The 18,309-nt window shown below is 33.0% G+C and overlaps 1 protein-coding gene across 11 annotated transcripts in view; it reads left to right on the top strand.

The window, feature by feature from the left end:
• POSTN (periostin) overlaps nt 1-13,140 on the top strand; it is an 81,580-nt gene extending 68,440 nt beyond the window's left edge. For 4 of the 11 annotated variants that reach the window (XM_053708417.1, XM_053708418.1, XM_053708420.1 and 1 more), the window contains 7 exons: nt 675-773; nt 2,206-2,301; nt 4,437-4,520; nt 5,959-6,039; nt 7,153-7,230; nt 7,333-7,374; nt 12,267-13,140. In XM_053708417.1, the coding sequence (XP_053564392.1) occupies nt 675-773; nt 2,206-2,301; nt 4,437-4,520; nt 5,959-6,039; nt 7,153-7,230; nt 7,333-7,374; nt 12,267-12,319 (533 nt within the window). In that variant the 3' untranslated portion in view covers nt 12,320-13,140. Of the gene's footprint in view, nt 1-674; nt 774-2,205; nt 2,302-4,436; nt 4,521-5,958; nt 6,040-7,152; nt 7,231-7,332; nt 7,375-11,943; nt 11,990-12,266 lie in introns of all 11 variants that reach the window. The other 7 variants (XM_053708421.1, XM_053708425.1, XM_053708426.1 and 4 more) reach the window with 7 other exon arrangements.
• Nucleotides 13,141-18,309: the final 5,169 nt, after the last annotated feature.

Below are 18,309 nucleotides of genomic sequence, written 5' to 3' on the forward strand. Positions count from 1 at the left end.
TGAGTTTTTGAAAATCGGGCTGAGGGTGTAAAACTGTACAAACAGCTGTCCCAAACAGTTAGTTTCTCTATATAGTTTCTCGCTGCTATAATTTACTGTTACACTTCTGTTCCTTTTAGCTCTTATTACACTTATTAAGAGGTTTGGCATAGAATAACATATAAACTGGTGCAACTGGTAAGCCAGGTAGAAGCTAGAGAACACACAGGGCTTCATGTTTGAAGCAGAGTAAGCTGCTTTGGAGCTGTTGTTGGGAAGGTTCGAGCCTGTTTCCTGCATAGTATGAAGTAGCGGTCATTAGACCACTGATTCTTACACTCTCCTCTACCTCTGAGGTGGTGGAGAGAAATGACCCCTAATTCGCTCACTCTGGGTGATTGACAGGTCCTTCCCTTGCATGATTGGTTGCATGAGAGAAGGGGCGGGCTTTACATGATCACTTGAGTGTGTTATAATACATATGGGTGGACAAACAGGATCCACAAAGGCGAGCGGACCACTTCTCAAGTTGAGAAGCTTGTCAGCTCACCTTATAATACATAGAGGCCTTTGCCTACAGTCTGGTTGGAACAGATACTACATATGTATTGATGGACAGGGAAGAACCTTCAGAATGCTGCCAAAAGTAGATTCTTACAATGAAAATAATATGTTTACATACTTTTTTTTTTCAGAACCAACAATTACACGAGTAACAAAAGTAGTTGAAGGAGATCCCGAATTCAAAGTTATTCATGGCGGTGAAACTAGAGTTACAAAAGTAATCCAAGGAGGTAATTTATTTTTTTAAAGTTATATCTCAAATCATTAAGGCAATGTAAAATGATTTTGTCCTGCCATTAAAATGTTACTGAACTGCTAAACTGTTTAGTAATGTGTGAGTATATAGTTAATGATGGTTTGACTATATTGAGTGGTTGTCTATAGCTACTGGGTATGCTGTTGGCTATAGGGTATTGCTGAAATCTCAAAATACTATGCTGTTTAATCAATGTCTATAATGTCATGTATAATAAATTCAATCAGAAATCTCAACAAAATCATGATTCTTACTTTTGATTAAATTGTATTTATTAAACAGATGATTAAGTGTACATGTATTGAATGATTCTGGTTTAATTACAACCTTCTCTTGTAACACACTATGATACTATAGGGGATGAAAAGGCTGTGGAATTATTTAAAGTTGGTTAAAAATAAAAATTTGGACAAAAATCATAGTTGGTTATTCACTAAAACAAAATCAGCAAAGTAATCTATTACATTTGACTTTTTTTAAACAAGAAGAGCTTTTAAAATACAACTGTCAGTTATAAATAATTTTTGAATTTGCACAGATAATTGTAATTAAAATATAATTATTGCATTTGAATTCAAATAGTAAGCTGGTTTTAAACTTAGTTTCAACTAATTTAATGGATAGAATGATAGTCCAAACATTATGGTTTGGTTTCAAGTTCATTGGAACCTAGGCGATGCTTTATAGCCAATTACAGCCAAGTTAATATAAGCCAGCAAAGTACTGTTTTTAGTTGGGTCAATTCCAATTGGTTTTTGGTTGATTTTTATCATTTTAATTGTTGGCTGTTTGTGGATAATGTGCTGTATCGCTTATGTGAAGCCCCTTTGACTATTTTGTAATTAAGCTACTTTGCTTCTATAGGCGAACCATGATACCCAAACATTCTTTTAACCACATGATTAAGGAGAGTCTGAAAGAGAGTATTTGACTGGCAGCCAACACATTTTTTTTACAAGTGATAGTTGTCAAATATTTAATAATATTTGATGGTTTTTTTTTTTTTAAAGCATTCCTTTGATATCCCTTGAAGGGAAACAGTGTAAGGCATGTTTATTTGTGCTTCAAGTTAAAAAGCAATCACAAAGTGAAAATGCTATTTTTCTCAAACTTTAGATAATTTGAGACTAACAAAATATTATGGTTAATTATTTATTTTTAATTTTAGGTGTTTACATTAATTAGTGCATTTTATGTTACATCACTCTTTTTAAAAACTGAATTTACTCTGAACTGGTAAAAACAAAAATGTAATCTCATATACTTCTTTTAGTATTTGTATGCACCTTGTCTGATTCCAAAATATAAAATCTGGTGAAAGACTTTGCTACATTTGTAAAGTAAGAACGAAATTTATAATTTACGAAAGGCTAAAAGGCATTGCATTGCATTTTATATAATTTCAGAGCCATCCATAACAAAAGTCACACGGGTGATAGAAGGGAATCCAGATTTCAGCTTGGTTAAGGAAGGAGAAACTAGAGTGACCAAAGTCATTCAAGGTAGTATTTGAGTTTTGATTTTTAAATATATATTTATTACTTATGCAAAACAATAAAATAAAATTATCCTTAAGTTTTTTTTTAAAATAAATGCAAATCCACTGTAATCTAGTAATATTTGTATGATTATGTTTAAATAGAAAACAGCTAGACAATTGTATTTCTAAAAAAAAAACATTTAACCATTGGTCTTTATGTCAAACAAATGTTTTCCATTTTTTATTGTAAATTGAAAAAAAAAATGTTAAAAAGAAAAGCTTCAAAATGTATCCAACATTTTATTATCTTTATTTGTTTGATTGCATTTGTCATCACCCATAATAAAAAAAGATCAATGAATGAAGGTGAATTAAATGTTTAGCTGGTAAAGGGGGATACCTAAGAGGTATTTTCTTTCATTACATTTTTCTATATCTATAAAGGTGATTTGCTTTTTTTAATTATTTTTTTTCTGTCTATTGTAAGGGAAAAAAATAATTCCATAGGAGGTTTCAGTATTTTTAGTAGCTATGTGATAATAATTTTCCTTTTCAGATTATTAACTTCTCTCTGATGACCCTGATTATACATACATAAATTTTCAATAACAATTTATATGCCAAGTAGATTATTTCATTTTTTTTACATTAAAAACAAATCTTGTTTTAAAAAAAAACATGAATCTATTCCTACCATTGTATCTATTTATCAAATTTGCCAGAACCCACAATAATAAAGATCACTAGAGTGATTGAAGGTGAGCCAGATTTTAAATTGGTGAAGGAAGGAGATACTCGAGGTACTAAAGTAATTCAAGGAGGTGTAGTAAATAATTGAAGGATGATTTTCTTTCATTAAATTCATTCTTTTTTCTTTTTTAAAAAAAAGAGCCGTATGATTTTAAATAACTATAGTGACAGCACAGCAATAACTTCTTTTGTCATAATCCTTTCATCTTCTGATGAACTTCAATCTTTTCTAAATACACTTATCAGGAACAATGTATATGCCAAACAAATCACTTTCGAAATTTTAAAGAATTACTTGCATAAATAATATATTTTGTGAAAAAACATATATAATAATGACAAATAAATTGAACACAGCAGCATCCCCACTGTAGAGTTTTCTTTTTCACCTTATTTGTAAACTGTTTTTTAGTTCCTAAAATTGTGTAGCTGCTGAAACTACACAAGACTATAACTTTTATATTTGTATAAATTTAATTTGTACTCTTAGTTTTTTGCCCTACATATCTACAAAACATTTTCATTTTTTAATTTCTTATAAATTTAATTTTACAATTTTCTTTAACTTTTTTTACAATCAAATTTGTCAGAACCCACAATTACAAAGATCACTAGAGTGGTTGAAGGTGAGCCAAATTTTAAACTGGTAAAGGAAAGCGGTACTTTGGTGACTAAAGTGATTCAAGGAGGTACAGTAAATAAAGCTGGGGTGTTTGTCTTCTTTATGTTGAAGTCTATATAGCATCAAAAATATTTTAAAATATTTCTCTCTTAATAATGATTTCATAGCAATATTAACTGAAAGATCTGTGAAAGTATCAAGAAAGATGTAAATAATAAATTATATTATTTTAAATTTACCTGAATATGTTTCTTTTATATAGATCACCACTCAAAAAACAGTAGCTTCATTATTTTATACATGCATATTTCAGCTGCTGCGTTTTTTCCTAGAACAATTGATTTATAACAAAAATTAAGCATATCCCAAGTCTATCTTACCAACTAAGTAAAGTAATGGTAACTGACATGATCTTAAAGTTAACATGGACAGTCATGTCTATACAACTGTGGTATATAATCCTTCTCATTTCCTTACACAGTCTAATAAAGTGGTTTAACATCAGTAAAATGTTTAAAAGAAACCTATAAAGTGCAAAAGGGTATCAATGTTTGCTTATATCATACTCTGCTCTCAGGAATTCATAAAGTAAATGCAGATAAATGTATAATAAATAATAAAAAGTAATATTGTTGTCATTTGTCATTTTGGACTATAGGATTATCATCATTAGAAAAAAAAATCATAATTTGTCATTATGCTTACTGTATGTGTGAAGTGAAGAAAATTAAGTTTAAATCAAATGGTGATTTTTTTCAGCTTCTCTACTGTTTATGTTCCAACAGGTCCAGAAATAAAATACACACGTGTTTCCACGGGTCTTGGATCTGACACAGATGATGCTGAACTTAAAAAGCTGCTTGAAGAAGGTTAGTATTTCTCTGTAATGAAAAATATTATAAAGAAATATAAAATCAATTTTATGACAGTTTGTAGTGTTTTTTCTCTGTATGTATATTTTTAGATTTATTTTCTTTTAGATATATTTTCACAATTTTAATAAGTAATAAGTCTTAGTTAATTTATATTTGTTAGAAGAAAAACAAATATTGTCTATGCTTTAGGAAACTGATAGTTATGCAAATATAACTATCATATCAAGGCAAACAGCTCTATCTGTTAAGACATTCAACTATAATGCTGTTATCATGTATACAATTACTGATGTTAACACAATTTGAATGAATCTCTAAAAATATACTTATAAACTATGAGAATGTGTGTTGGATATAGGTCTATATGAGCAATACTTAAGCACATAACATTTTAGTTAATCTAAAATAATGGCTGCAGTTGGAAGAACATGTATTAAAAAATTTCCACGTGTATGAAAATAAGAATACAATACGAACGACAATCGCTATAACGGGAAATAAATAATCCCATCATGTAATACTTCTATCACAATAATAACAATACTTCAAAAAGTGTATCAAGTCTCAAGCCTCTTAAATTATTATATTTAACACATCTATATATTGTACATATACTTCTCATTAAAGTCTGTGTTGCCATTTAGTTTAGTCTTCAGCTACAATAAACTTAATATCATTTTTTAATTTATAATATTAGGGACTGTATTGTGTATGATACTCAAATCATAATATCTAAATAAAAATAATCGTAATGTATAGTTCATTAGGCAACATTAAATTTTTTTTTATTTTTTACGAAGGAAATATTTTAAAAGGCCACTAAAATCAAATTTAAGTTTTAAGATTCAGATAAAGCATGACATTTAATTAAAAACAAATCAATATACTTCCATTATCAAAACATGCACATTATTTTTATATGTACACTTTCTAAGGCTCCAGCTTCTATTTAGCATGGACCAAAGTGCACATTATATACATATATGCATTATGTGATTGGCTAATAGCTGTCACGTGATACAGGGGAATGGAAATTGGATTAACTTTGAAATTTGACAGAAAATATTTTACTCCTCATTTCAAATTCACAGTAAATGCTATTGCATTGTGTATTTGTCAATGATTAAATTCTGTTGAATTTAGTGGTCCTTTAATGTTTTTCATTTGATGTAGATGTTAAAGATTATAAGAACATTTAAATAAGTGATGTGATAATGTAATATTTTTTTTTATCTTTCATAGAAACAAAAATGTATTTTTAATCATTTTGACTTCATGCAAAATAAGGAGCAATCAAAACTTTTTTTTGTTCCTTATTATATATGACATAAAAGTTTACTGTTCTTCCTTGACTTATTCACATTATGGGTTCATAATTACCGTCTGTTTACATGACCATACATTGATACCATAAAAAAATGTATTCTATCAGAAGTCACCAGGGTTTCCAAGTACATTGAAGGTGATTCACAAATACTTGAAGATGAAGAGCTGAAAAGGCTTCTCCAGGGAGGTTAGTGAGTGAAACATAGAAACTAATACCTGAAAACAGGTTCTGGTGATGGTAAACTTACTGGTGACATGGCCTCTTTTAAAGACTAAATTTACCTATGTTATATCACTATTTCATATTAAAAATAAATAATTATAAATATATTTTTATTTAGCAAATACAAATTAGAATTTTTCTACTGTTACAATTTAGTCTTTAAAATACACTAACAGCATTGCAAAGGGACAATGAACATTTGTTTAAACTGTTTTCAATTTTCTAGTGCAACTCTGTATTGGCTAATTATTTTGAAAGGCTATTTAAAAAACTGTTTTTGAAAACAAATATTCATTCTTACCCTTTTTAAATAATGGCATATTGCTGGGCTTTGACTACCCATTAACATATTTAATTAAACTGTTCAACTATTAATTTTAATTATTTTAACACAATTGATCTAACAAAATTGAACAAGAACTAATAAACTGATTTGATAAATCTTTAACAAATTAACATTTGATTCTCAAGAGATAATAACAACTCATGTTTGGAGCAATGTGACAGATGGAGCAATATGTGATGTAACAGATTTGGTATGCTACTTGTATTTTATTTAAAGATATTTGGATGAAACAGTTAAAAATGCTGCATTGATGCAAAAAGAAGAATATATTAATCACTTTTAATTACCATAACATTTTGCTTGCTAAATCAAGTTTTTTTTTTTTTTTTTTAAATAAAATAAAACACCATTCTAATTCTGGTATTTAATTTAAATATAGTGATCATAAAAATCTAACACATAACAATGGGTACCTTCAAAAATTGTAAGTATTTGGAGATCTGTGGACAGATTGTATGGGCTGTAACACGTCATGATGATTACAAAAACTAAATAAATAAGCAACTCCATGAAGATTACCCGAATTGGGACGATGTAAACTTCCAAAAAGAGTAAGGTGGAAATGTAAGATCATTCCAAGAAAATATAGTATCAATACTTCTACTGATACTTCATGGAATGAACTACAGTCTTGCATTTCGGCAAATTTTTATTTATTTGTAGTTTGCTTACTTAAAAATAAAAAAAAATAGTTTTTGTATCTCTTCTTAGAATCATTGTTTATGTTCCAGGTTCCCAGATCTCCAAAGTTACAACAGTAGTTGAAAGAGAGCCGACAGAATCTGTACAAATTTCAAAGATTGTAAAAGGTTACTACTGATATATTTACCATACTAACTACAAATATTAACTAGAAAGTTGAAAAATTAATGCTTAGCAACATTGCTAATGTTTGTATTTTGTTTATTTAGAACCACAGGTTAGGCGAGTACAGACCACCAGAAGAGTACAAGGTATACAAAATAAATGGTGCCGCAATGAGTGGATAATTTTAAAAAGATTTTATAAATGTCATCCTCAAATTTTGTTTCACTTTTCTTATTTGATATTTTTTCTTATGGAAACATAATTTATCTATCTATCTGTCTATGTATCTGTCTATTTATCTATCTATCTATATCATCTATCACTAGGGGTAAAACAAAAGGAAGTAGCTTGAAGCCATCTCCCATTAAGAAGGAATATTGTGTATTATATCATATTTATACAGGGCTAGATTATGAATGGATCGTTATTTATTGCTCCCACTCGCACGTTAGCCCAGCTAGAAGTAGGCCTTTTGCACGTGTCAGGTAGCAGAATATGTTCTATTTATTCATAAATAAATATTTCTAAATATATCTGGTATTTTGGTTCAATATATATATATATATATATATATATATAGGAATAGCTATTTCTAAATAAATAGAACATATTCCCCTATGTTGAGACCATTGGAATGTGAGATATTAAATATGAATATTGCATACATATGCTTTAACATGTTTTCATCTACTTGACTGTAAAAATCTACAATGCACTTCTATATACAGTATGTCTATATATGTATACATATGGATTTATGTGTTTCTATGTGTATATATGTCTGTAAATGCATATATATATATATATATATATATATATATACACATATGAATACATAAATACATATGTACACTCATATATATATATATATATATATATATATATATACATATTTAGTATCTCACAAAAGTGAGTACACCCCTCACATTTTTGTAAATATTTTATTATATCTTTTCATGTGACAACACTGAAGAAATGACACTTTGCTACAATGTAAAGTAGTGAGTGTACAGCCTCTATAACAGTGTAAAATTGCTGTCCCCTCAAAATAACTCAACACACATCCATTAATGTCTAAACTGTTGGCAACAAAGTGAGTACACCCCTAAGTGGAAATGTCCAAATTGGGCCCAAAGTTTCAATATTTTGTGTGGCCATCATTATTTTCCAGCACTGCCTTAACCCTCTTGGGCATGAAGTTCACCAGAGCTTCACAGGTTGCCATTGGAGTCCCCTTCCATTCCACCATGACAACATCACGGAGCTGGTGGATGTTAGAGACCTTGCGCTCCCTCACTTTCCATTTGAGGATGCCCCACAGATGCTCAATAGGGTTTAGGTCTCGAGACATGCTTGGCCAGTCCATCACCTTTACCCTCAGCTTCTTTAGCAAGGCAGGGGTCATCTTGGAGGTGTGTTTTTGGTCATTATCATGTTGGAATACTGCCCTGCGGCCCAGTCTCCAAAGGGAGGGGGTCATGCTCTGCTTCAGTATCACAGTACATGTTGGCATTCATGGTTCCCTCAATGAACTGTAGCTCCCCAGTGCCAGCAGCACTCATGCAGGTCCAAACCCCGACATCCCACCACCATGCTTGACTTTAGGCAAGACACATTTGTCTTTGTACTCCTCACCTGGTTGCAGCCACACACGCTGGACACCATCTGAACCAAATAAGTTTATCCTGGTCTCATCGGAACACAGGACATGGTTCCAGTAATCCATGTCCTTAGTCTACTTGTCTTCAGCAAACTGTTTGCAAGCTTTCTTGTGCATCATCTTTAGAAGCGTCTTCCTTCTGGGACGACAGCCATGCAGACCAATTTGATGCAGTGTGCGGCGTATGGTCTGAGCATTGACAGGCTGACCCCCACCACTTCAACCTCTGCAGGAATGCTGGCAGCACTCATACATCTATTTCCCAAAGACAACCTCTGGATATTGCCCACTGTGCTTCAGCTTAGTTTCAGGGTCTTTGCAATCTTCTTATAGCCTAGGCCATCTTTATGTAGAGCAACAATTCTTTTTTTCCAAATCCTCAGAGAGTTGCTTGCCATGAGGTGCCATGTTGAACTTCCAGTGACCAGTATGAGAGAGTGTGAGAGCAATAACACCAAATTTAACACACCTGGTCCCCATTCACACCTGAGATTTTGTAACACTAATGAGTCACATGACACTGGGGAGGGAAACTGGTTAATTGGGCCCAACATTTCCACTTAGGGGTGTACTCACTTTTGTTGCCAATGGTTTAGACATTAAGGACTGTTGGGTTATTTTGAGGGGACAGCAAATTTACAGTTATACAGGCTGTAAACTCACTACTTTACATTGTATCAAAGAGTCATTTCTTCAGCGTTGTCACATGAAAAGATATAATAAAATATTTACAAAAATGTGAGTGGGTGTACTCACTTTGGTGAGATACTGTGTGTGTGTGTGTATATATATATATATATATATATATATATATATATATATATATATATCAGATACATGTAAACCCAGACTCTGACAACGTTAGAAGAGGGAATAGGACAAATAGCCTTTAATGCCAAATGCAAAATACAAAAAGCCTTTGTAACATGGAGACCAGACTGACATAATCATATAGCACACAACAAAATCCAACAAATACCACCTCAAATCACGTGAATATATTAATACAGCTGATCGATGCTACCACATCCTAGATACAGACTGTAACGGCACTAAGCCGTGCGCCTGTGTAACCATAGCAACCAAGTAAACAAAAGGCGCTCCGTTGCAGTGGTGCAATATCATGCAAGTAGCTGTACTATTTAAATCTAATACCTAATAATCTATATATAAAAGACAGCATAATGAAAAAGTAAAAAAATAAATGTGAAAAATAAATGCAGAAATATATGACATAATATAGCCACAACACCTAAACACAGTAGATGCTCTTTACTATTTTATGCATGACAAATCTAAAAACTATTTTTACAGCATTACTTCATGCCTAAACAACAACGTTACTCAAGAATAGGTAGAGAAAACTTTCCAAAAAAAAAGGAGGTGGATTCCCACAATATTTTATCTCTAACAGCAGCAACCAAAGTCCACCATGGTATTAAGTTCTTTTGGTGTCACGGTGTCTAACATGAACATACATCTTGACTCCAACCTTAAGAAGGCCTGTCCTGCCCTATCTCCCTCACACCTTAACAAGAAAACAAAGGGACCTGCCTTTTGAAAATGCCTTGCTACCGGCTGATCTGACTGGCCAGATCTATAAGAATTGATATAAAGCGCACTCTCACTCAAAAATATATCCGCCAGGGTGCCAGTGGTTAAATATAAAGGCTCAAATGAAGGCACTCACTGGTCTTTTTCAATATGTGATATTTAATCCATGTGATGTTTTGGGGGGACACTCCCTTTCCTCAGGGTCTGTATTATTTATATATGTATTATATGTATATATATATATATATATATATATATATATATATATATATATATATATATATCTACAGTATTTATAGTGTTATTATGAGTGTAACTGTACTTTTAATTGTATTTTGATGTGTTTTGTGACACTTTTTATTCAAGCATAACAGTTAACAAGAGCTCTGAAGCGTGTTAAATTCAACTGCGCTCAAGCAACTGCATTTACTTTCAGCTTGTAATACGCACACTACTTCCATCACATGCAAACAGCTGTGATAAACACAATATTGCTTGCACACCACTGCGCCACTTGTAATCTGGAACATAATGATCTGTTTCACAGATTAATTCCCATAAAGCTGAACTTTATCATTTACATTTGCATTTTAGAATTACAACTTATAGTGCTATTTGACCCTGTCATATTTGTAAATATTAGTTTATTTTTATTTGTTATGTTATAAATGAATTGATAAACTGTATTGTAAATTGCTAATATTTTGTTATAAGACACAGCCATGACTACTTGCTTTGCAAGCATGTTTTATAGCCTTTTTATTGAGTTTTATTTAAATTTTTCTATAACTTTTCCGCTTTTTGTCTTAGCTTAGTGCATGTTTTATTAAATAGGAAATAACACATGTAACGCCTCTTAACAAGTGTGCTCTTCACCGCTTTGGAAATGCATTATCTGTTAATTTAATTGCTTAGATTGGTTTATACTTATACCCTTTAGATTACTTTCCAAAATATGGGAAGTCTGAACAAATTACACTAGTTCAATTAAATGATCACTTCTGAAAAGCTTTTTGACAGAATCGTCTTAAACTGTAGGTGCTATTATAAATAATTTCAGTTGAATAGTTATTAGCTAATATTTAAGATACCTTATAGTTTGGATGCACCAATACTCAAACTAAGCTTCCAGGAATCTTCCGTTTGGTATACAAAAATGCCCTGATCTGATAACAAATTGAGTATGTTCAGTGAGGTGCATTTGAGTTAATTGACCTCTAGTAAGCAATTAGACATTTACTTAGCATTGACAATGAAATTTAGCTTTTTTTAAGTTTTACTTAAAAAAAATCTTACTTTTTAACCCATTTGCACTATTATAAAACAACTAAATATAATTTGACTCCAATCTTTCTTCCAAACCTGTAGGATGTTTGATGAACTTCTGCCATTTTACATTAATCTCCACAAACGTCTTGTACTGCCTTCTCTAACCTGTATATTGTGTCCATCCCTAAAAAAAAAACCCATTCAATGTGATTTATATTATTTTTTGTTTTAGGCTAACTAGCTTTCAGCAAGTATTCTGATAATGATAAAACCATAAGGTAGTGCTTCTTAATGCTATGCTTATGCAATAACCGCATGCGTGACAATTTCAAATCTTTTTTTTTTTCTTTTCTTTAATTTTTATAGCAATTCATATTTCAGATAACTAAAATCTAACATTAGTTATTATGTTTCATATAAATTAGTTCTCATTCTTTATGCATGATAATATTTCTACATTTAGTCATAAAATCTTACTATTATTGGTGATGGATTTATTGTTATTTTAACAATGAGACATTTAACTGTTTTAAATATCCCTCTCAATATTTTTAGGTCAACCACTAAGGAGAAGAATGAAAAAAAAGGCACCAGTCTTAAATCGTTGAGAAACAACAGAAGCACTAAAAAATAGAAAAAAAAAATATTGAAGATTTCTTAAGAAAAAAAAAAGAAATTTATAATTTTGGAAATAGGGGTTACCTGGACTAACTGACGTCTTGCACAAATATGTTTTTAACAAAATACATTTTTATTGTGGTTCAGAAACCAAAATTATATCAGGAATAACATAGGGGATTTGCCTAAAACAGTTTAACCTGATCAAAATGGGGTTAAATGTATGCAACAAAGAAAGATTATTTTTTATAAAGTACTACGCTCCATAACTAATCCTCAATAACAGAGGCTGTTAAACTGCACACTATTAAAAATTAATTATGGATGCTCAGTGGAATTAAAACTATGAATAATTTGAAGTTATAGTAAAGGTTAAATAGTAAATGTCAGTTTTAATAAATGAAAGTGTTGAAACCCAGGAAGGTTAATATAAAGCACACATTTCCTGTGAAAACTTGTCTGTTTTAGAAAAGAAATGTTGCATCCATAGGTGCTAGTTAATAAAGCTTTATTTTATCAAAGAATGTTATGCTACGTTTTTGGTACTAACACATTGATTTGTTTGTAAATTATGCAATTTTTATAACTTTTTGGTTTTGTATGCATAAATGATGATGTCATTTGCTTCTTTTTTTTGTTCACAAAAGTTGCAATGCAACTAGGTATTCTAGGGAGGTAATGTTTACTTTAAGTTACTGTGCCTTTTCTTTAAAGGCATTTGGCTTCAAAAATCTATTGGGTGTGCCTTTATACCTCTGATTTTATTTTATTTTTTAAAACAAATACTCAATAAAAATATGGTTGAAACATGCCTTGCTGTTTAATTTACTTACTTAAAACCTAATTTTAAAAGCACTCTACATTTCACCAATATTTTTCACATTACAAAATTCTTATATTGTAAATGACAAATTACTATTTTTGTAAAATGCCAATTTTATATATATACAGTTGTGCTAATAAGTTTACATACCCTGGCAGAATGTATGATTTCTTGGCCATTTATCAGAGAATATGAATGATAACACAACAACTTTTCTTTCACTCATAGTTAGTGTTTGGCTAAAGCAATTTAATTATCAATCAACTGTGTTTACTCTTTTTTTTTTTTTTTTTGTTTAAATAGTTTTTTATTGAGGTTGATGATAAAATGACATACAAATACAAATACAGGTGAAACTGCTATGTAACAATGAGAAACATCATCATACAGTAAGAGCTCAGTAGCTATCAATATCAAGTCAATAATAGTCTAATATGCAGTAGTTTCTAATGACAAGATAAGAGTAGACGATAGTATGTCATGTGTAGAGTCCCAAGACTAAGCAAACCTCATACATTTTTTACTTTTAGGTATTATAACGTTTCATTAATAAGTAATAAACAGTAAAACATGGTGCATACGCACTTATCAAAATGTATATTAACATCAAGCTTATGATGAGGAACAAAGAAACTCAGCATATACATTACATACATAAGAGAACTTACATTATAGAAGAGGAATAGGAGAAAAGTGATAAAGGATAAGAAATAGATATGATATATCATCAAAGAGTGTTTCTTTGCTCTCCTTTCTCTCAAGAAAATAGTTAATATACGCTATATTGCTGAGAAAGAGACAGTGTTAAAAATAGAGATAATATTGGTAATTGCGGTTATTCACAAGGGAACCGCGAGTTAAGTATCTGGGTCTAATCACAAAGAACCAGAATACTATACAATAAGGGGGGGGAGGGAGGTGGTAAAGTGAACGATTATACGAAGATATGTAACCTGAGGGCCAAAAGGCTCATTATGTGTCAGGGAGGAGTCACTTAAAGAAATACATGTAGGAGGGATAGGAGGAGATAAGCTGTAGTAACACTGGGCACTATCATCATCTATATGTGACTAGGTATATTTGGGGTTGCTAATAAGTTGCATAACAAGAAACTAATGCATGCTAGGACAGTGCCAAATCCAATATGCTAGAGTCCCAAAATCTAAATGTACAAGTGTGACATAGGCTAAGTATCTCAGCTCTGATAACTCAAGGAGGAGTGGAGTATGATTGTATTGCATAAATGATCAAATGAATGATGGGGAAATGAGTGCATAAATGAATGAGGGAAGGGATAAATGAATGAGTGAATAAATGAGTGGGGGGGGGGAGCTCGTTTAGTGGGTAAATGGATGATTAAGTGGAAGATTCTTCAAAGAACTGGTGTAATGAATGCTGAATGAATGGGTGAATGGGGTGAAGGGGGAGGAGATCTGTTGAGCTCCTATACTTAGAGGTAGTGATTAAACTCAGCAGTTAAAGTCCATACAGTATGCCTAATCTAATTTTGGACACCTGATCTCATTCTTATTCTGTAAACCAGGGTAATGACTGAGTCTTTTTTCTGTTAAAGAAGCTAAAGTGATATCTGCACAGAAACTTCTCTAAGCTCTTGATAAGGTTGGGGACTTTTGCAGTAATAATTAATAAGGATATATAGGGGACACATAAAGCTTCCAATATAGAAAATAACTGGAACCTTCAGAGTTAGCTTGTTGCGGTCCTGCATCCAGGCACGGGCCCTATGCCCATCAGCAGGAAAATCTGTTAAAACCAGCTCTAGATAGATCCTACAACTAGCTTGCTCCATGTCCCACAACAAGGGTTTTTTTTAAAAAAGATCTGATGTTGGGATTATCTATTTGGTTGCAAAGTAGTACATGTAGCTGCTAGCCTGCAAAAGCCATATAATATAACATAAGACAACAAATCAAAACATATTGTGAACCATTCATAATCTGGGAATTATTATTTCAGATGATTTAAAACTTAGTAAACAATGTAGTAATGCAGCGAGTAAGGCTAGCAGAATGCTTGGATGTATTGGTAGAGGTATTTGCAGCAGAAATAGTAAGGTTCTTATGCCACTTTATAGATCATTAGTTAGGCCTCATCTTGAGTATTGTGTGCAGTTCTGGAGGCCATATCTTCAGAAGGATATTAACCAACTTGAATCTGTGCAAAGGAGGGCTACCAAAATGGTACATGGTCTAAAAATAAAACTTACCAGGATAGGCTCAATGACCTAAATATGTATAGCTTAGAGGAGAGAAGGGGAAAGGAGGTGATATGATAGCAACTTTCAAGTACATTAAAGGGTTTAGTAAAACTGAGACTGTGGGTATTTTACATAAAATGGAAAATTCAAGAACAAGGGGTCATGAGCTCAAGCTAAAGGGTAGTAGATTCAGGAGTAATTTGAGGAAGCACTTCTTTACAGAAAGAGTGATTGATTTATGGAATAAACTTCCTCAAGAGGTAGTAGCAAACAAACACTGTGGGGGACTTTAAAAAATGCATGGGACAAGCATAAGGCTATCCTACGAACTAGATAAGTTTATACTGTTAGGTAAGGTCGGGCAGACTTGCTGGGCCTATGGCTCTTATCTGCCATCAATATCTATATGTATACCCAAAGGAATACATATATGTACAGAATCGTTCTAGCAATTCAGGTAGACTTCAATGCTATTATCATGCAATCTACGTGGGGGGGAGATCCGTTAAAATAAGTGATGTGTTGTGAATATTAAGTCAGCTCTTAAACAAGCATAGTGCAACAAACTCACACATATATATATATAAAGGAGATTTAACCACATGCACACATATGTTAAACTATAAAAAGTACAATTCTAAACAATATGCATATCAAAGGACTATACACCTCAGAGCTATGTAGAGTCCTCATAAACAGCCCCTTAAGATATGTAGAGACAGACATATAGAGACCCCAACAGTACTTATAGTATTATATCAGGTAGAGGGTTCAAATACCCTGGATAATCTCCCACTAATTCTTAGTTTATGTAAGCTAAGATTAAATAGAGGGTGTACTCACATACCAAGATTAAATAACTCAGAATAGGAACAGTAAAAAGACACCCATATACACAAGGTTTTTCTTCTTATTAAACATGAGAGCATGAGTTTCCATTTTGTAGAATCAAAGGAAAGATCAGTTCCATTATATGGTCAGCCAATGCCGTGTCTGTGTCCGCTCAGTCTTGATAAACATTATTGAAAGGAGGTGAACTGAGGCCACAAACATGGGGGGGGTAATTGGCTCTCGAATCAGGGAGTTGAGATTTTAACTGGAACACCCCTGCCTGCCTGAATCGTAGAGCTAATTCAAAACACTGTGTGTGGCGGGCACGCCATAAGAAGTAGTAGTTTCAGAGGATGTTATATGTTCGGATGGCACACAAGTTAGGTTGTCGCTGTTTAGGAGCTGTGAGCGGTCAGACGTGTAAGTTTTTTCCCCTGTGTCCGCAAAAGACATATAAGATGCCGTCATCCGATAGTTCACTCCTAGGGTGCTTTGCATATGTTGCTTCGTAGGCGGTAAGCTCTGTGAGCCCGCAGCTCCCCTATTCTCCAGAACAGGAGTGAGTAAGTAGGCAGTGAGGATTGTCCTCGATGCTGCTGGCTGCTGAAACTCCGTTATAGGCTGCATCTTAACATAGCACTACACCCATCTAGGAACCTATGCATTTTTTCCACAATACTCTCCGCATCCTCCATGGCGAAATAGATTAACGGTCCCCTCATATGGGGGGTTAAATATGACAGTCCTTGGTTAGTTTTGCTCCCAGCTTGAAGTGCCAGTAAGGCCGCAAGATGGCTGCTTTAGACCACGCAGGTGGGTATAGCGCATCAGGGTTGTGGGGTTAAAAGCAAGACGGAGTCTTGCATATTGCTGGCTGAGTAGGGAACTTTTGAGAAGAAATAAATTTGCAGCTCTCTCAGAGCTAATAGATAGCTGAAGGCCTGTAAATAAAAGAGATTTTCCTCAAAATGGCGGCACTCTCCCTGCTCCACAGTGCAAGAGAGCGGCGGCGGGCTGGCCCAGTCTCTCCGGGTCCTTTACAGTTTATATCAATAGGATACCAGCTCTTGGGTTAATCACAACCGTTTTGGGTATAGAAGGATAGCTGCAGAATGTGGAGAACCCCTAAATTAGGATCTTGGGCCGGGAGCTGCGTCTGAACACGTCGACCGGCTCTGCAGTTGGCTCCGCCTTTCGTGTTTACTCTTTTTAAATCATAATGACAACAGAAACAACCCAAATGATCCTGATCAAAAGTTTACATACCCTGGTGATTTTGTCCTGATAACATGCACACAAAGTGGTTGAATGGCTATTAAAGGTAACCATCCTCACCTGTGATCGTGTTTGCTTGTAAGTAGTGTGTGTGTATAAAAGGTCAATGAATTTCTGGACTCCTGACAGGACCCTTGCATCTTTCATCCAGTGCTGCACTGATGTTTCTGGATTCTGAGTCATGGGGAAAGCAAAATAATTGTCAATGGATCTGTGGGAAAAGGTAGTTGAACTGTATAAAACAGGAAAGGGATCTAAAACGATATCCAAGGAATTGAGAATGCCAATCAGCAGTGTTCAAACTCTAATCAAGAAGTGGAAAAAGAGAACACAGAATCAGGTGCATATTTAAAGATTATAAAGCCCCCCTCATAGGAATTGCACCACACTGAGGTTGTTACTGTGGTGACTGATCAAGAATTAACAAACTCAGCAATACAAGAACAGTGTTAACATGTGCGATCATTATCAACTTTACATAGAAATACCAAATAGTAGTGTACAAGCAATGCTGTGTAGAATACCATAAATGTATAAATAATAAATCATAAATACTAAATAGAATTAATTGGGGCAGATGAACCTAACCAACACAGTGTCTACATAAGAAGATGCTACACCATGGTTAAGGACTAGCCTACAGAAGCGTCCATATCCTTGGCACATTTTACAGCACAAACAAGGCAATGGATCAATAGAAGTCAAATAACTACTTGCATACTGCAGCCCAATGCCTAATGCATAGTACGATAGTTGGTGAGCTTAAAAGAAGTCAGAAGTTCATCAAGTTTAACCTATACAGATCCTACTTGATTTATAATAAAAAGCTCCAA

Source organism: Bombina bombina, chromosome 3 (assembly GCF_027579735.1).
Source record: "Bombina bombina isolate aBomBom1 chromosome 3, aBomBom1.pri, whole genome shotgun sequence".
NCBI lineage: Eukaryota > Metazoa > Chordata > Amphibia > Anura > Bombinatoridae > Bombina > Bombina bombina.